This window comes from Triticum urartu, chromosome 6 (genome assembly GCF_003073215.2).
Source record: "Triticum urartu cultivar G1812 chromosome 6, Tu2.1, whole genome shotgun sequence".
In the NCBI taxonomy this organism is placed as follows: Eukaryota; Viridiplantae; Streptophyta; class Magnoliopsida; order Poales; family Poaceae; genus Triticum; species Triticum urartu.
In genome coordinates this window covers 13373535-13393772 of record NC_053027.1, presented here as the reverse complement: position 1 = coordinate 13393772, position 20238 = coordinate 13373535, and the positions used below count along the sequence as shown (strand labels likewise).

Genomic DNA, 20238 nt, shown 5'->3' with positions numbered 1-20238 from the left:
TATAATCCAAAGATGCATGGATGGAAATCACGGCAACTCCGCTACTGGGGTAGCTTTTGATTCAGAGGAGAGAGAGGTAAAGAGAGATTAGAAAAAGGAGAGAGAAGGAAAAGAGTTTTGTTGGTTTGGATCACCACGATCCAGGATTCCATCTATATAGGGATCCGATCTGTTCGGAATGATAGCAACAGCGCTCCTGGGTGGAAAAAAAATGCAATTCTACCGTGCCCACTACCCGTTAAGAAACCTGTTAGATCTGATATAATCCGACGGTAATCAACGCAGAGGTAACTACCACCTAATGGTAGGATGTATTTTTCATATATATATATATATATATATATATATATATATATATATATATATACGGATCTCTCCAACACATAGTGCTTGCCAAATGAAAAAGTATAAAAAGGAAAGGTGAAGGTCATCATGACTCTTGTATAAGGGTAGGAAATAAAAGTAAAAAATAGGCCCTTCGTAGAGGGAAGTAGAGGTTGTCATGAGCTTTTATGGTTGGATGCACAAAATCTTAATGCAAAAAAACTCGACAACTCCATCGTTACAATGATCACTGCGGCGATTTTATACCGGGGCCAGCGCTGGGCCATGACCCACACTCCTGCGCTCGGTTCGGCCCGCTCTGGACGCCCCCGCGACGGCTCCTACACGAGCACGATGCACCGAGCCCGCAATAAACCAGCGCAAGCACACAGCCCGGCTGGCCAACAGCTTCAGCTGGTCCTGTGCGACGTATGCGCACACACACGTGTGCACACTACCGTACACACGCACACACGCACGCACTACTCGAACACTATCTAGACATTCCCCAGATAATGGCCATACACTAGTCAGACGGTTCCTGTACAATGCCCAGACATGGGATCGATGAAGGAAATATGCCCTAGAGGGAATAATAAAGTTATTATTTATTTCCTTATATCATGATAAATGTTTATTATTCATGCTAGAATTGTATTAACCGGAAACATGATACATGTGTGAATACATAGACAAACAGAGTGTCACTAGTATGCCTCTACTTGACTAGCTCGTTGATCAAAGATGGTTGTGTTTCCTAGCCATAGACAAAGAGTTCTCATTTGATTAACGGGATCACATCATTAGGAGAATAATGTGATTGACTTCACCCATTCCGTTAGCTTAGCACTTGATCGTTTAGTATGTTGCTATTGCTTTCTTCATGACTTATACATGTTCCTATGACTATGAAATTATGCAACTCCCGTTTACCGGAGGAACACTTTATGTGCTACCAAACGTCACAACGTAACTGGGTGATTATAAATGTGCTCTACAGGTGTCTCCGAAGGTACTTGTTGGGTTGGCGTATTTCAAGATTAGGATTTGTCATTCCGATTGTCGGAGAGGTATCTCTGGGCCCACTCGGTAATGCACATCACTTAAGCCTTGCAAGCATTGCAACTAATGAGTTAGTTGCGGGATGATGTATTACGGAACGAGTAAAGAGACTTGTCGGTAATGAGATTGAACTAGGTATTGAGATACCGATGATCGAATCTCGGGCAAGTAACATACCGACGACAAAGGAAACAACGTATGTTGTTATGCGGTTTGACCGATAAAGATCTTCGTCGAATATGTAGGAGCCAATATGAGCATCCAGGTTCCGCTATTGGTTATTGACCGGAGACGTGTCTTGGTCATGTCTACATAGTTCTCGAACCCGTATGGTCCGCACGCTTAAAGTTCGATGATGGTAATATTATGAGTTTATGTGTTTTGATGTACCGAAGGTAGTTCAGAGTCCCGGATGTGATCATGAACATGACGAGGAGTCTCGAAATGGTCGAGACGTAAAGATCGATATATTGGACGACTATATTTGGATACCGGAATGGTTCCGGGTGAGATCGGGATAATACCGGAGCACCGGGAGGTTATCGGAACCCCTCGGGAGGTATATGGGCCTTAATGGGATTTAGTAGAAAGGAGGGGAACGGAGCAAGGGAGGGGGCGCCCCCCCCAAGCCCAATCCGAATTGGGAAGGGGGCCGCCCCCCCTTTCCTTCCTCCCTCCTTCCTCTTCCTTCCCTCTCCCTCTCCAAATAGGAAAAGGAGGAGTCCTACTCCCGGTGGGAGTAGGACTCCCCCTTGGGCGCGCCTCCTTCCCTTGGCCGGCCCTCTCCTCTCCCCCTTTATATACGGAGGAGAGGGGCACCCCATAGACACAACAATTGATCTCTTGGATCTTTTAGCCGTGTGCGGTGCCCCTCTCCACCATAGTCCACCTCGATAATATCGTAGCGGTGCTTAGGCGAAGCCCTGCGTCGGTAGAACATCATCATCGTCACCACGCCGTCGTACTGACGGAACTCTCCCTCAAAGCTCGGCTGGATCGGAGTTCGAGAGACGTCATCGAGTTGAACGTGTGCAGAACTCGGAGGTGCCGTGCGTTCGGTGCTTGATCGGTCGGATCATGAAGACGTACGACTACATCAACCACATTGTGCTAACGCTTCCACCGTCGGTCTACGAGGGTACGTGGACACACTCTCCCCTCTTGTTGCCATGCATTACCATGATCCTGTGTGTGCGTAGGAAAATTTTGAAATTACTACGTTCCCCAACACTCGACATGGCCACGGACCGCACCTGACACGCCCAGCAGCGCACACACACGCACACGCACTGGACTAGCCAGCCGTGGCTTATTCCTAACAATCACCCCCGAAACCACGGCCTAGAGGAGTGTCGGCCCCTCGACGTTGACGTCTGCGAGAAGAGCCTGCTCCACCACCTTCGCCTTCCGCGGCTTTGTGCCCTCGCGCCGGAAGTGCCCGCGCTGGCCGCAATTGTAGCAGCGACCGCGCCGCTTCCCTCTGCCGCCCGATGCCGTGGCCAACGCCATCGTCGTCGTGGTCGAAGCCGCCGTCGTGCTATCGCTGCTGTGCAGCCCAGTCCACTGTCGTGAGCATTGGCTGCTCGTCAACCTGCTCACCAACATCCTGCGAGCGCCACCGCGATCTCTCCTCGAATGCCTTCTGCCGCCCGAGCGCCTCCTCGAACGACATGGTATCGACGTCGCAGAACTCTTCGATGCTGGCCACCGTCATGTATAGTCGGTCTAGCACCAGGTCCAGTGGCATTTTCACGATTGCCGCGTCGTCCCAAGCCCTGCATAGCACGCCGCCATGCCACTGATCCTGCCGGCTTAGGTGTCTAGCGACTCGCCGTTCGCCATGTGTAGTCGATCGAAGTCGCCCCGGAGTGTGACCAGCCGCGCCGCCCTGACCCAATCCACACAAACGAATCGAGTGTTGAGGCTCGTCCATACCTCTGTCGTCGTCTTCTTCAACGACACCTGCAGCAGGATGTCTTCGGCGAGCACTCCGAGCAGGTATGCCCTCACCGTCTTGTTCTTCTTCGCGTCCACCGCAGCCGCGCTGTCCGCCGGAGCCACCACCTCCCACAGCCCATGTGTGTCGAGGTTGGCCTCGACCTTGATTGCCCATACGGTGTAGTTGTCAACGGTGAGCGTCGGACCCTGCAGGGTCAGCGAGCTTCCCGCTCCGTCGCCGTATGGCACGAGCGACATTGCCGGCGATCACCCCCGCAACTGTAGCACACCGCCCGGCTCGCCAATGGCTTCAGCCTGGTCCGGTGCGACGTATGCGCACACACACGCGCGCACCCCTACCCTACACACGCACGCACGCACTACTCGGACACTATCTGGACATGCCCCAGATAATGGACATACGCTAGTCGGACAGTGCGTGTACAATGCCCAGCGCCTGACACGCCCAGCGCTTGCATGCACACGCGCTGGACTAGCCCGCCGTGGCTTATTCCTAACAGAGGCGAACATCAGGAACAACACGGCGGTGCCGGCGAGGTGTGCATGGGCTGGTTTTTTCATGCCCCCTACCCGGTGTGAGATGGTCGAGTAGAGAAAAGTCCAGTCCGTCGAGGATCACACGCTGGATCCCACAATATAAAAATCGAGGAACTGGCGGCAAACGACCTTGCCGGCTTGCCCTAGTCGTCTGTATGCATACGGCCGGCAGGCACCGTGAAAGGGCGACGAATGGCGCCGTCACATAGCACCGGTCAAGGACCAACTCGAAAGGTCCTCAAACGCCGCCCTTTTCTTTGACAGTTTGGTTTGGTACATATAAAAATAACAAATGGAAGTAACAAAACGGAAGTTTGTTGCTAATCCTTCGCGTCCTTTCTCGGAAAAGGATCCTTCCAGTGTCGAAATAGGTAAAAGAGCTATCCCAATCCATTACATAACTACAAACGGCCGGGGTTATCAAATCAAAACACATATAAAGAACATTGCTAAGAGCGAGACACGCCTTTAGCCTGCACGGAGGGTGTCATCGTGTCCAGAGAAGTCGCAGTCAATGTCGGCACGCTGGTGACGACGGGCCGGAGCTGGTGGCCGGCGGAGCAGGAGCGGGTTGACACGAAGCCGCGGCTAGAGACGTTCACGCAGCCAACGACGACAGCGAGCCTCTTCAGGTGAAGGAGATCGATCGTATATGTAGTACTCCATCCGTTTCTAAATATTTGTATTTTTAAAGATTTCAAATAGGCTATCACATACGGATGTACATAGACATATTTTAGAGTGTAAATTCATTCATTTTGCTCCGTCTTTAGTCACTTGTTGAAATCTCTAGAAAGACAAATATTTAGAAACGGAGGGAGTAGAAGAGATAGATAGAATAGTCAAGTAGCACCAGAAACTCTCCTGCGATCAGTTCATGGCGCCTTGGCGTGATCGATCTACATCTTGTACAGGAGAAATTTAATTAATCAATTTGGGGAGAAGAATGGGAACGAGACTCATTGCGCCCAAATTTACTCAAGGAATCAATGATATTGGTATCATAATGTAGAGAACACAGCCAGTAATAACATAGCTAACGTGATACCTTCTTCATAATGTTACATTGCACACCATCCACAAAGAAGAGAAAAGCACATCTCCAAGCCTTAACTCTAAAGAGCATACCAAACCATAGCCAGAAACCAAACACAATCCCGGCAATCACCCAATAGCACAACCACGGATCCTCATCTTCGCCATTTCTCTCATTTGGTGAAAGCAAAGTATCTGCACACATGTCAAGAGGAAATCCACAGAGCCCAGAATTGTTGGAGTAAATCGATGGGTTAGTCAGGGTTTGCATTTGACTCCCAGTCGGTATCTTGCCCGACAAAAGATTGTTTGAGACATTCAACGTGTTTAGCCATGATAAGCTCGACATGCTTAGGGGAATTGCTCCTGTAAGTCCATTAGATGATAGATCAAGGGACTCGAGCAAATTCAAATTGCCGATGTCTTCAGGAATGCTGCATGACAGGTGATTTCTTGATAGATTCAGGAATTGGATGCCTTGAAGTTTGGTTAGCTCTTCAGGGATGCATCGAGAAAATAAATTGTCTGACAAATCGATACCAATTAGTAACTTGAGTGCTTTATGGAAAATTATATCTTGCCCCTTCCAGGTTATGTTGATCCTATCCCAAAATTTCATTCCGTGGAGTGGTCTCAGAGTTGGCATATTTTTTGGATCCCTCATAGAGGTCAAGTTTCCGAAGGATAATGGAATTGATCCAACAAAGCTATTGTTTGCCATGTCGAGCAATTGAAGCTGTGAAAGTCGCGAAAGCTCCAAAGGAATTTCTCCAGTGAAGTTGTTTGATCTGAGGCTAAGGATTCTCAATGATGGAAAATGAATCACGGTCCATGGAGGGACAGCACCAAAGAACCTATTGTTCCCGATGTCTAGGGTGACCAGTGAATTGCATCCCCTTAGGACCTGTGGGAAGACACTAGCAAAGCCATTTCTGGCAAGATGCAATGACTTGAGAGAGCAGTTTTGGCTTGCCTTTGCGAGAGGGATTTCACCTAAGAAGGAGTTGTCAGACAGGTCCATAAACTCTAGAGCCTGCAGGTTCCACCAGCAGCCCGGGAGCTTCCCAGTTAGCCGGTTTTTGGACAAGTCCATGAACCATAGAGCCTTGAGATTGCACCAGCACGCTGGGAGGTCCCCGGTGAGCCGGTTGTCTGATAGATCAAGTACCATGATGGAGAGTAGCCCGCAGAGCTGCTGAGGGATGTCACCGATGAGCTTGTTTTTGTAGAGTTGGAGGCTGACGAGGTTTTGCATGTTGCCGAGCTGTGGTGGGATGGAGCCGTGGAACCTATTGTTGCCAAGGACGAGGGCGATCAGCGAGTTGCATCCCTCTAGGTGTGGGAAGGTCCCAGCAAAGGCATTTTTGGCGAGGTTTAGGTACATGAGAGAGCAGTTGTGACTTGCCTTAGTCGCGGGGATTTCACCTGTGAAGGAGTTCCTGGATAGGTCCATGAGCTGCAGAGCCTGTAGATTCCTCCAGCAGTCCGGGAGGTTCCCGGTGAGCCGATTGTTTGACAAATAGAGTATTCTCATGGAGAGGAACCCGCAGAGCTGGTGCGGGATGGCCCCAGTGAGGTTGTTATTGTAGAGCTGGAGGTTGATGAGGCTACGGATATCACCGAGTTGTGGTGGGATGGAGCCGTTGAACATATTGTGGCTGAGGTCGAGGGTTGCCAGCGAGTCACAACCCTCTAGGTGTGGGATGGTTCCAACAAAGGCATTTTTGTTAAGTTTTAGGACGGTGAGAGAACAGTTGTGGTTTGCCTTAGTCACGGGGATTTCACCTGAGAAGGAGTTATTGGCTAGGTTCATGAAATGCAGAGCTTGCAGATTCCACCAGCAGTCCGGGAGATTCCCGGCGAGCCAGTTTTTTGACAGGTTGATGTATCGCAGAGCCTGGAGTTTGCACCAGCAGTTCGGCAGGTTGCCGATGAGCCGATTTTTTGACAAGTTGATGTACTGCAGAGCCTTGAGCTTGCACCAACAATCCGGGAGGTTCCCCGTGAGCTGGTTGTTTGACAGGTCGAGTTCCCTGACGGGAAGGAGCCTGCAGAGCTGGCGCGGGATGTCTCCGAAAAGGCTGTTGTTGCGGAGGTTGAGGGTCTGGAGGCCGGCGATGTCGCCGAGCTGCGGTGGGATGGAGCTGTTGAAACTGTTGTTGCTGAGGTTGAGTGATACGAGGGAACGCAGCAGCGAAATGCTTGCCGGGATGGCCCCTCGGAGGTTGTTCCCCCAAAGGTTCAGAACGGCGAGCGCCGGGAACGCCGTGGTGTCGAGCGTATCGAGTCCGCCCAAGAGATCGAGTCCCTCGAGCCTTAGCTCGAAGACGCGTCCAATGGCGTCGCAGGACACGCCGACCCAGTTACAGACCGGCACGTCCCTGGTCCAGTTGGAGAGCGCGGCTGCCTCAACGAGGCTGGCCTTCCATGCCAAAAGGGCATCGCCCTCCGATGGCAACACGGCAGCCGTCGTCGCCGGGATGGCTGCTACCAGCAGGAAGAGCGCGGCGGTGCCGGCGAGCTGAGCGTTGGCGCCTCGTCTCCTCATGTCCCGGACGTACCAGGAGTGAGAATTTTTTGTGTTGTTGCTGGGATGAGAAGGGTTGAGTAGGAGAAGTTTCTAGTCGGCACGGCAGAAGAGAGCGCACGTATATACAGAGAGATGGACCGGCCGGCCGGCGCCAAAAATCATAAGCAAGTTGTTAAAATTTACACCAGTGTGTACTTGCCCTCGTCACCTGTATGCCTACGACAGGCAGCGCGACAGGGCGACGAATGGCGCATTATCAGACTTATTATTCAATGCAAAAAAAAATATCAAACATCACCGATCAAGGACGACAAAGTCAGAAGATCCCCGGACGCCCGCCTGCCCTCCATACCCAAGATACCGGGCTCCCAGTCCTGTCACATGCATGGGCATTCGAGAAGCCTAGGCTGAGTACATTTGTGCTGATTTTTTAAACACAATAGCTACATGTCAATCGCCTGATTTTTGAATTTGGGGCCAGTTGATTTTTGGTTGAACGGAGAAACTACCAGAGGGGAGGAAGAACCTCGCTGGACAGGCTACCCCATGATCTATCTTAGGGTGGGGGTGGGGGAGGCAGCACGGCGGTTGTCGGGGGTGGCAGCAAGGGGATGGTGAACGTTTGCCGGCGAAAAAACCGGCGATGCCCGGGCCTAGGGGGATGGCCGGGGCGGCGGCGGCACGGCAGTGGGAGGAGGTTCCAGGGAGGGCGGGGCAGCGAGCCTACACGGTAGCGCCGCCGGCAGCGGGGGTGGTGGCCGGCCGTTCGGCCGGTGGTTTGTAGGGCGGTTGGAAGAAGATGATCGGAAGGTTGAAGACGACTTTGCAGCCGTTAGATCAGAGATCGAGGATGGAGAACAGTCGAGTGACCCAAATTGGGAATTCAACCGACTGGCACCCAGCCAATCCCTTTTTTAAACCATTTACTGCATAAAAATACTTACGGGTGTAATTAAAAGGAAGTTTGTTGTTACTTCACTTCTACAAGCATCAAAGCAATCCCAGAGCAGCTTCATCCATATATAGTCCGCGAATTACACCCTCTCCCAAACCTCTTTTGGATGATCTCCCTATTACGGGGGCCTCAAAATTTGGATTGATAGTTCAACTTAAAAATAAAACTCTTGTTCCTGCGACGCACCCTGCGTGCGTCACGGGAACCCTAGAACCGCCACCGGCTAAGGGTTCCTCACCTTCCTCCTCTCACCGCCGTCGGGGGGGTGAGGGGGATGTCCACCGGACGAAGCCCGTGCAGTGCTGGCAATGGCGGGACCTCCTCCCCCTCGCACACGGGTCTCAGGTGGCGCAGGGCTTCCCTGCAGGGTGCGAGCGTGCCTTGTGGCTCCGCGGGCTGCAACAACGGCGCCGGCGTGGTGCCTGATTAGTTATTCAGCGACACATACCTTATACACAGATCGGACATTCAGCAACACATACTTTATACATGCGCGCATGATTTATACCCAGTTTAGTTAGAGCTGATGGATTACTTGTTCTAGAGTAGTCTTATAGACTAATCAATGTCCATATGTAGCAATCATGTAGGGCGCCATCATATAGTCCCTCTACTTATACTGTTCTGCTATAAATGTGGCGAGTTTTATTTGAATGCATGCATGTGTGCATAGACGTCGTCGCGTACACCAATAAGTAGCCCGAAGCGGATACAACTAGAACTAGAACTAGTAGCCGGTGACGGGCACGGCGTCTTTTGCTTCGCCTTCGGCAGCGGCTTTCGGTGGCGGTGGCATGGGCTTCGGGGGTGATGGCGGCGGTGTCACGGGCTTTGGAGGTGTGGGCGGTGGTGGCGTCGGCTTCGGAGCCGGGTTTGGCCCGGGGTAGGGCTGGCTGTGGAAGCATTTGTTCCCGCATGCTTTGTAGCAATCCCCTCGTTTACCTGTAAAATCAAAGGCAGACGTGTTGGTTATATACTACGTATACATATGCTATAAGAGTAGGATGCACGTTTCATGTTTGGAGGGGTGGTATATATATATACGTACATGGTGGCAGGGTGAGGCAGGTCTCGGAGATGCACATCTTGTAGCACACCGGCGGCAGGTCCTTGTTGCAATCGACGATGCACTTCTTCTTGCACTCGAAGTATTTCTCGTAGTAATCCTCGCCGCCACCTTTGTTGACAGGGACGACTGCACCGTCGGTTTTGTGGATGGCAGTACCGTCGGTAGAGTTGACAAGGACGGAGGCGGCCGTTGGACCATTGTCGACGGCTGTGTGGGCGGCTGGCTGAGAACGGTTGACAACGGGGGCGGGGGTGACACCGTGGCCGTCGTCGCACGTGTGCATGCAGGAGGAGTAGCACGGCCAGCACTGGGCTTCCGTTGCGAGCTGCGGGGGTTGGGGGTCCGCCGCCGCTGCCGTGGCGAAGAGCGCCGTCGCGGCCAGGAGGACGGCGATCTTGGCCGCCGCCATGGAGACTATGCTGCTACCCTGGTGAGGTGTGTGGGGGACTGGGGATGGAGATGGATGGGGTGCGGCTGGCTGGCTTTGCAGGAGGTGGTATATATGGTTGTTCGCGGGTCGGGATGGGACCTGAACGTGCAGCACGCGTCCGGCTCCGGCAGCTACGTACCTCCAATTCCATGCTTAATTTGCGCGTGCCCGTTTCACATGCGCCGCGCATGAATGCATTTGGGTACCTCCGTGCCTAATTTGCTAGCTCGCGCCAACTTCACATGCGTCGCGCATGAATGCATCTGGCTAATTAAGTGGCCAATGATGCTACACTTACACTCAATCCATACGGGATTGTTGTTACGGGAAGGTGTGTCAATATTTGGTTGGAAGTTGGAATGAGAAGGACCTCACAGTGAAAATCATGGGGCACAAAGACTGGCATCTGAACCCGGAAGGGTCACAGTGCCGGCTGTTCTGGCCTCCAAACGTGCGCTGGAGGCGGAGATCCGCTATTGTGGAGCTCAGCTCCCTGACGACCTATACCATGAACCGGCGTTTGCCCAGGACAGCCCATGGTGGGACACCTGGTTCTACGACGGCATCGACGATGCCGGTCGTGCTTCACCACCCGTGCGTGTGCTCTAGCACACGAGCCTCCACGAAGGCTCGTGGTGAAGGCGGAGGAGGAGGCAGGTTGGGCGAGGCATTTAGCTAGCTAGGCTATTTCCAAGACACACTGTTCGGAATTTTCTAAAACTTGACATTTACCTACTTGCATGGGTGCGTCGATGCATCTCTCTTCATCAAACTACATGATGAGGGTGAGAGGCGATGCTCAGTCCGGAACACTGGTTCATATTTATGTTCAAAGCCGAGTAGGCACCGAACTATTTCACCTGCATGTTTTAGAGACCTGCAACTGCAGGGAAAGATTCAAAGAGATAGATGGGCTGAGCACAATGCAAGGGTTGCCCTAAAAAATCATTCCATGTGCGGTCTCGCCGTCTCATAGGGTTGCGGAGCGGACGGATTTACGGGCTACAGCGCACTATAAATCAATCGCTAGTTTAGTGTTAATTTTCCGGCCAGCGGAGACCTAATTCACTGGTTTTGCGGGAAATGCGGACGCCGCTGGCATCCCTACCGTCTCGCATGCTCTATGAATGTGCTACTAGATAACTGGTGGCGCGCGTTGCTGTGCTCGTCTTTTTTATTGTGGAATGTTAGATTTTGATGCCATTACGTGGAGTATTTTATCTCGATGCTAAAGCAATAGAAATATTATATGTAATTTTTCTTAATCTCATTTACCTGAAACTTAAAACAGTAGTATTGTACATAATTTTGTGTAATTTCATTCTACCTGAAAGTTAATGCAGTAGTAGTACTATCAACAAGGCAAGGAGAGAATTCTGGACATGCAACATGAACACCAAAATTCTCCTCTCCCTCTCCTAATACGGAAACAAGCATGACAGAGTCTATTTTTATGCAGAGAATCAGTCTGCTAAGCACACCATGCATGTGGAATTTCTGCAACAGCTGTTGCAACAACGTCACTAGAGACCCTGAGAAGCTTTGGGACACCTCGTCACACACCCTCTTTCCAGTAGAAATTATTATGATTTTGGATCGAAGCTATGCAAGATCTGAAAATTAGCACGAATCTCATAAAGAACATCTACTAACACAGAATCTGCGCAAATCTTGGTATTTCACTTGTTATTGGATGCAATGTCATGAACCCTATGGAATACTGGTTCGGCTATCTTGGTACCAGTTTATGTAGTGCTTCCTCAAGACGGGAAAAGGGTACTAATATACTGAAATGAATTTCTCCAAAAGAAAAACAATTGAAACACGTATGAGCATGTAAAAATTGTCAATATTGTGGACCCTTTGGGCATGGTCGAGTGAAACTAAGAATTCCACTGCCAATGGCAATTACTATAGAAAAATAGATCCTCTCGGGCTGAAAATATAGCAACTGCTAGCTGTAGGAGATATGTCCTAGAGGCAATAATAAATGTTATTATTTATCTCCGTGTTCATCATTGTGTTTATGTTCCATGCTATAACTGATATGGTTCTCGAGTCTACACTAACACGAGGCTTGGAGGAAGACACATATGAACGTGTAGAATAATAAACGGCAAAATGTATTCCTAGTCTGGCCTCTAAGACTAGCTCAAGTGTTGCATGATGGTTCTATTTTCCTGATCATGGGCGACTGTGCCGGCAACTTTAGGGACACAATGTTAGTCGAACACTTGTGGTTGAATCAAGCCGTTTGATGTTATGCTATGAGATACCTTCGTCACAAGTTAATGGTTAATAACACAGAGGAAGCTTACATTTGCATAATTCCTTAGACCATGAGAGTATCGAGTTTCTTCATGCTTGCTTCATGAACTTTGGGGTTTGTTAAACGTCATCCGTAAATGGGTGGCTATTACGGTGGCTTACGGGTTCATGGAAAAGTATGTCAAGTAACTTGATAGCTCAAGATTGAGATTTGCTCCTCCGTCGATGGGGAGATATCTCTGGGCCCTTTCGGTGTTACGGTATCCATCACCGTCTGGCCAGACACATTGTGATTTGATCACAGGGATGCCGGAACACAGGAACGAGAAAAGAGAACAATACCGACAACGAGGTAACTGGCATAGTGGACAAAGTTGCTGATCCACAGGGATGCCAATACATCTCACCTCGGATATTTGTAACATACCGCGAAGCAACAGGAATAGCACACAGCAACTGGAGGTTCACTCGAATATTCATTCGTGTGGGTATAGGGGTCAATATGGATGTCCATGGCTCCGATGTTGATCATTGATCGGAAAGGGTTCCGGTCATGTCTATACTTCACCGAACCTATAGGGTCACACGCTTAAGGGTCATCTATCTGCTGAATACAGACAGGAAGTCTGAGAGAAATTCACCGAAAAAGTTTCAGAGACAACGGAAGAGTTCGGGAGAGAGAACAGCAAAATAGTTTCGTAAAACCAAAAAGTTGTTTCGGGGTATTCCATTAAGTCAAATTGGTTCCGAGATATGTCTGATAATTCTTGGAGGGTGCCAGAACTATTCTGGAAACTTCTGGGAATTTTCCGGGATAAAAACCGGAAATGTTCCGGAGCTGCCGACTTTAGATGCTTTTCACAGATGAAAATCAATAATCCGAAATTGTTCCGAAATGCGTTGGAAATTATTTTAGTGAGTACTGGAAATGTTCTAAGCCCACACAAATATTTTCAGTTCGAACGGACGCTGAAAAATGTCATAGTGAATAGTGAAAGTGCTTTTTGGGTTACTTTTGGAAAGCCACCTTTTTAGCCTTTTGCTCCAAAATATCTTGGAGATGACATGGATGGATGTGGCTGAAATTTCAGCCCCTCCACCCCTCCTCCTATAAATAGAGGTGGAGGGGGCTGCCCAAACTCACTCTTGCTCACATACAAGTGCCATTGCAATGATCTGACTTCTCTTTCCCTCCCGGCTAAATAGTTTCGTAGAGCCGAAAGGCTGTCTAGGTTCCGATGGGAACTAGTTCTGGACGGCGAAGCCCTGCCGGATAGATGACACTGTATGTGTGAAACTCTGTAGAGAGATCGTAGTTTCGATCTTATTTTGAGAGTGCCTCCCGAAGGGCTGTTCGTGTGACAGTTCGAGTTTCGAAGGTCCTCCCGAAGTTCTGTCCGAGTGACCGTCCAAGTTTCGAAGGTCCTCCCAAAGGGCTGTCCGCGACACCGTCTGGGGGACTGTTCGATCGCCTCCCAAAAGGTTGTCCGAGGGGCAGATGAGGGTATACATCCTCGCGGTTGGGAGGTTGTAAATCCTAACTGCGGGGATCTGCACCGCCGATCGTCATCGACTCTACTTCCGCTGCGTTACCAGTCGGTAACCAAAAAGATCAAACCTTGTATGCAGTCTTCATAATGGTCCGGGGCTGGTGCATAGGTCAGAAAATTTTTGTTTTCTGCTGCGTTACCCTACAACTACGGTCATGTACGTGCAGCCAAACCCTTGCTTATAAATACCATGAAACAAGAAAGCATCACTACATCTGGAAATTCAATAATTTCAAGCACAGAGGACTCGTCTTATTTCGCCAATAATATCACTTGAATATTTAGACTGGTTACACAAAAATAATCATATGTAGAGAAGAAGGAAAGCTGCCAAACACTTATATAGGTAACAATACAGGCAGATAGATGACTTACAGTCAGTGTTTAGCATTAACGTGGAAACTCTCCGGCGCCATTTCTATCATGGGAGTATATTAAATAAAAAGAGGAGCACGTCAACAGCAAAATAACCTTTCTTCGGAACTTGTCCACTTCAATCAGAACAAGTTGCATTCATCTGCACTTCTGCACACTACAAGTCTATAAGGCAAAAGGTAGTTTAAATACGAACGTTGGAGCTTGATCATGCTAATTTCAGAGAGACCGTGCAGCTAGATTGATAAATTAAAACCACTAATTTATGGCCAACTACTGAGACTGTGATGAGCATACAAAGATTCACGGTTTTCAATAAGAAATTGTAAAAAGGTTATTTAGATGTATATATAGGGCTCCGGAGGACCTTAAGTCCATCGATTCAAGCATCCACATCAGTTCAATTGCCTATCATGTCTTCTTTAGAGCCACTAATAGCAAGATAGATGAAATTTATTCTTGTGATCTGTGTTGGTTGTCTTGTAAACTACTAAAAAGATGATGACATCAGAGAGGCAAAGTTTAGTCATGAACATGAGTATTAACATGGATAATTTTCACGAGGGATAAATTACCTAAAGTGTTCCGTCTAGGCACTAACATCATATTTGCACATTGCCTGGAATTGACATCAGAGAGGCAAAGTTTAGTCATGAACAGTGAGTATTAACATCATATTTCCACCGTCACCGCTGACGCCATGAGCCGCCCTCACAGGAAACCAATTAACCATAAGAAATAGAGGAACCTGAACAGATAGGGCAGCAAATCAATTTATACCATGGATTTGGCAGAGGTGTGCACTGCACAGGAATAGAGATTAGCAGCAGCAGAAAGAACAAGCACAGTAGTCCTCAATAAGAAATTGAGGAAAGAACACTGCATAGAAATTGTGGAAAGATGGGGAGACCGCCGGAAACGCCTCCGCCACTCCGATGGGCGGTGACCTTCTCCACCGCCTTCCTCGATGGCAGGCTGGAGTGGCGCGTCGGTTCTCTTTACCTGGATCGTCCGGACTTCTGTTTCTTACGGAACAGCGATGGGAAGATTGAGGAAGGGAGGCATCTTCGGCCTGGGGAGAGGATCTCCACCGGGAATGAGATGGTGCTCCTTGACTGTGTCGTGCGCGTTGGAGCACGCGTCCTCCCGGATCGACGGCGGCTTACCCTTGCGCCGGGAGATCTCTCGCCGGCTGGCGGCTTCTAGTTCTGGATCACGTTTCAATGTCCTTGCTGAGCCGCAGGTCGGGGAGGATGGCGATGAGGCCTCGGCCGTAGATGCTTCGTCTGGAAAGGAGCATGTGGCGGTGAAGGCTGCTTCCATGATCCTGTCCGATGAGGGTCTAGCGGACGGAGGTGCTGCCTGGTCCACTGTCTCGCGCCGTAGGAAGACAAAGGAAGAGCTGGTGCAAGAGTTTTGGGAAGACGTCGGTTTTCCGACGCCGGCGTCGCGCGTTTGGGAACGACCTGGATCTTCATCTCCGACGCCCATCTCCGGCCAGGTACGGGATAGTTCAATTTCGACTAATGGGTTGCCTTCTCAGTGCAGGACCCCGCCGGTGGGAGTAGACGTCTACAAGCCACCGGCTGCCGCGCGCCACATCCGCCGGGGTGTGCTAATTCGGCCGTGGAAAGGGCCTCTTCCGCGCCTGTGGCCGATGCAGCCCGTCGCCCTGGCGGCATTCATGCCGCCGCCGTCGTCCGACGGGCCCGCGGCAGACAACGCTCAACGGTCGTTGCATGATCCACGTTCTGCGACAACATGCAGTGCGTCAGTTACGCCTAACTCCATGCTGCCAATCGAGACCAGGAGGATGGGTTCGAGCGATGGTGGGTCCTCTGCCAGTGCGTCGCAGATGTCAGGGTGGCCCCACCACGTTGACTTTTCTCTTAGGGGAGGAGTCGTACGTGCCTGGGCCCTAATCCCTACATGCGAAACGCTTCCATCACCATCTCGTTTGCCGCCGCCGCCGCCGCTGAGGGTCTCCTACGCCGCCGCCGTTCATGTAGGCGCCTCCGCTGGCATGTCAGGGCGCCTACCTTCCTCGTCCAAAGGCAGTCCGCCGGCAATGAAGGGAACCGCGCCATCTTCAGCTGTTGTGTCACAGGACGGCCCTGTCGTACCATCCCAGTCCCGCTTCACCGGGTTTGGCCCCACGGCCGGGCCGCCAAGGACCGGCGCTTCCGGACAGGCACCGCCGGCTGCCGCTCCTCTCCAGCAACCGATGCTTTTCGGCGTTCCAACAGCAGCGGCTGCTCCTCCCACTTCTAGCCGTCCGAGCAACAACAACAAGAAAAAGAAGCGTAAGGGTACCGGACGGGTTCCTGCATCGACTGCCTCGGGACCGCCGCTCTTTGTTCCGGTTCCTCAGGCCACGCCTGCTGCTCCTGTGTTGCCTGGCCCTGTGTCGGCTGGGACTTCAACTGTTTCGCCTGCAGCACAGATTGGAGGGAAGAAGATTAGTCTTTAGTGCTACAAGTGCAGGACGGACGATCATCTTTCTAAGGATTGTAATGTGACTCACTTCTGCTACATTTGCAATAATTATAAGCATCCTCTTCATCGCTGCTCTGTGCTGAAGCAGTCGAGACCTATGGCAGCCTTCGGTGGTGTGGGTCTAAACGAGGCCATGTTCGTGCATCTGCCGGACTCAGTTTTTAAGGAGCACCTCGCACCATCGTCCTCACCAATCGGTCTGGTTATGATATCGGGAGGCTCGGTGACGGGAGCTGTTGTGGAGGCTGAGATTGCTAAAATTGCCTCGGTACAAACTTCATGGAAGTGGGAGGCCGTTCCTCATGGTGATGATGCCTTCTTGGTTGCCTTTCCGTCTATGGAGGTTTTGCGTCGAGTGTCTGCTTTCGAGTTCAAAGTCAAGTCTCACAATGTACTGATTGCTATCAGTGAATGGAAATCAGAAAATGATGTCAAGCCTACGTATAATCCGCTGAAGCCAGTTTGGGTACATGTCACCGGAGTTCCACCGCCACTTCGCCACTTTCTTGGTTTGTGGGCAGTGGGTTCCGTCATCGGCGCAACACAGGATGTTGACTTGATTTGCTTGCGACGCCGTGGCATCGTGCGTATTCAAGTGGCTGTCCTAAATTTAAATATATTTAAGAAAGAGGATAATACAAGGGGTGCGTCAGTGTCTGCTGGGGTGTATGTCAAATTAAATGGTTATGACTTCAGATTTGTTCTCGAGGAGGATGATTTTAAACCAGATGATGATTTTATCCCTCGAATTTGGGAACACCAAGATGATGGCCCCGACCATGGGGCAAACCGGGATGATGATTTGCCTGATCAGGATGCGAATAAAAAGGCCAAAAATTCTGGAGTCTCCGGTGCAGCTTCGTCTGAATCTCAGTCTGATGGGACCGTTCCAATGAACACGGATGTTGGTTTTGCGGGTGCACAGAGAGTATGCTCGGACTCACCCATGAGCACCATGGAAGAGTCACGCACAATTAGCACCCCATCTATTGATGTGATACATGTAGATATTTGGAGGCAAGCGTTGGTGGCCATGACAGCGCACACGCAGGTCTGGGGCACCCCAAGCGAGTTGCTGCCTTGCAGCCGGTTGAGGGGGAGTTTGGCCCACCAGCTCAGGGCCTGGCGGAAGCCATCGGCTCAGGTGCATGTCCAGCTACTGTGCACGGAGCAGCTGATGTCAACGGGGCTGCAGATCTTCGCCAGCGTTTGAACGTGTCGGTTCAGCAGCCGGCTGTTGCTGCAGTCAGCCCACCCACGCAGGCTCGGCAGCAATCTCCGATGCTGTCTCACGGGGCTATTCCGATGGCGCCAAGTGTTGATCTTGCTGCACCGACTTCGTCTTCAACACCTACCATGTTGGCTGCTGCTTCATCATTGTCGACGGATCGTCCGATGACGCCGATGGCTCTTATGTCTGAGGGAAGCTCTCCCCTTCGACGTAGTAACCGTCACCCCGTATCAGTTGACGGTTCTTCTCCGACCGACGAACATGCTATGGACAAGGCAATGCGACGTCAGGCTGCACGTAATTTGGACACCGCTCCAGGTAATCTCTTCACGAAATCTTTTCTTTCCTTTTCAGATTCACGTATTTCTTCTAGTTTAAATAATGTTGGATGCTCTATGGGAAAGAATGATAATGAAATTAATCTATCGGTTGGGGTGCTTAAACATATGGAGATTCACCGTTTAAAGGTTTCTCCGAAGTGTAATGCATCCATACCTAACCCTGAAACCGAGGAGGATGATGAAGCGGATGCCAAATATGATGGTCCGCTTATATCCCACTTGGTTGGTGAGGTTACCGAGGTTGGATTGGATGACGCGAGACCTGGGTCCATGTTTTGTGACTTCACAGCGTCCTCGCAGAAATCTAAATCAAACTCATCTAAAAATAAACAAAAACCGCCCAAGAAGGCCACACCGATTCGAGTTTCCACATGAAAGGCATGTTTTGGAATAGCAGAGGTCTCTCAGACTTGGCTAAACATAAACACGTCGGTGATTGTGTACGGGAACATGGATTGGATTTTGTGGCAATTTCTGAGGCTGGTAAGTGTGACTTTCGCCCGCATGTTCTTGATCACCTATCAGGTGGTTTTGACTACGCATGGCATAGTCTACCAGCTCGTGGAAGGTCCGGAGGAATACTTCTTGGGATTCTGACCACAGTCATGGACTTGTTGGCCTTTTCGATTGGTGAATTTCATATAAAATGTCACCTAAGAAATAGGACGGACAATTTTACATGGACTCTCGTCGCTGTCTATGGGGCGGCCCAAGATGAGCAAAAACCGGCTTTCCTTCGGGAGTTGGTAAACCTGGCTAAGGATAACCCGTACCCAATGCTTATTGGAGGGGACTTCAATATCCTTAGGTACCAGGAAGAGAAAAATAATGACCGCTTTGACACTCACTGGCCTTTCCTATTCAATGCTGTGATAGACAGTTTGGATCTTCGGGAGGCCAGTATGTCGGGGCGGCAGTTCACCTGGGCTAATAACCGATCTATGCCAACATACGAGAAGCTTGACAGGGTACTCATGGATACCGAATGGGAACTAAAATTTCCTCTGGTAACTGTGCGATCCCTAGAGCGTATAGAGGCATTATCGGATCATGAACCCATCATTCTGGATTCTAACTCTACAAACCCGGCTGCCAGACGTCGTTTCAAATTTGAATTGGGTTGGCTGCTCCGGGAAGGATTTGTAGACATAATCAAGAATGTTTGGGAGAGGCCCGTTGTTGGTCATACACCTATTCAGAGATGGAACTTTAAAATAAGGGCCATGAGGCAACACCTCACTGGATGGGCGAAACATACCAACGGGATATACAAAAAGGAAAAACAACGGCTCTGTACCATCATTGACGACCTCGACAAAATTGCTGAGACGCGCACCTTATCTCAACAAGAGATTGAATTGAAAAATCAATCTAATGAGAAGGTTGCACGTCTTTTGCGAGAAGAGGAGATCAAATACTACCAAAGATCCAAAGCCGATTTCATTTTGATGGGTGATAGTAATACAAGATACTTCCAATTGGTCGCTAATGGGCGGCATCGGAAGAAATTTATTTACAGTCTCCAACAAGAGGAGGGGCGGATCGAAGGTCAGGAGGAGCTCAAAAAGTATATCACCAACTACTACAAATCTCTATTCGGGGCGACGGTTGATGGGAACTTCACTCTTGACGAGTCCCGAACAAACGATATTCCACAAGTCACGGCAGAAGAAAATGATATCCTTACAGCACCGTTCTCCGAAGAGGAGGTGAGAGCTGCGGTGTTCCAAATGGAACATAACAAAGCTCCAGGCCCAGATGGTTTCCCGGCAGAATTCTATCAGAATTTCTGGGATATCATCAAGTCTGACCTTTTGGAGTTGTTTAATTGTCTTCATGCCCACAGACTTGACCTATTCAGACTTAATTTTGGGGAGATTGTCTTGTTGCCAAAGATTAAGGAGGCCGAACGGATCCAACAGTTCAGACCCATATGCCTCCTTAATGTCAGCTTCAAAATTTTCACCAAAGTGGCTACGAATAGGTTAAACTCAGTAGCTGACCATATTGTCCAGCCATCTCAAACGACTTTCATGCAAGGAAGAAATATACTCGATGGCGTAGTAATCCTGCATG

General features: G+C 50.0%; 2 protein-coding genes across 2 annotated transcripts; both read right to left on the bottom strand.

The window, feature by feature from the left end:
• Positions 1-4918: 4918 nt before the first annotated feature.
• LOC125516372 (LRR receptor-like serine/threonine-protein kinase GSO2) lies at positions 4919-7465 on the bottom strand. Its single transcript, XM_048681846.1, has one exon. The coding sequence runs from the start codon at positions 7463-7465 to the stop codon at positions 4919-4921; it is 2547 nt and encodes an 848-aa protein (XP_048537803.1).
• A 1664-nt stretch (positions 7466-9129) lies between these two features.
• LOC125516371 (formin-like protein 10) lies at positions 9130-9885 on the bottom strand. The gene is made up of 2 exons (XM_048681845.1): positions 9451-9885; positions 9130-9344 (listed from the first exon to the last, which is right to left on the bottom strand). Exons 1-2 carry the CDS (start codon positions 9878-9880, stop codon positions 9130-9132), a joined length of 645 nt encoding a protein of 214 aa, XP_048537802.1. The 5' UTR covers positions 9881-9885.
• Between the last annotated feature and the right edge of the window lie 10353 nt (positions 9886-20238).

Bases quoted from the DNA above. Each gene is read 5' to 3' on its own strand.
- LOC125516371 (XM_048681845.1), bottom strand. From the start codon at position 9,880: ATGGCGGCGGCCAAGATCGCCGTCCTCCTGGCCGCGACGGCGCTCTTC. The intron at 9,345-9,450 runs GTACGTATATAT...TTGATTTTACAG, and splicing joins CTGCCTCACCCTGCCACCAT to GTAAACGAGGGGATTGCTAC.
- LOC125516372 (XM_048681846.1), bottom strand. From the start codon at position 7,465: ATGAGGAGACGAGGCGCCAACGCTCAGCTCGCCGGCACCGCCGCGCTC.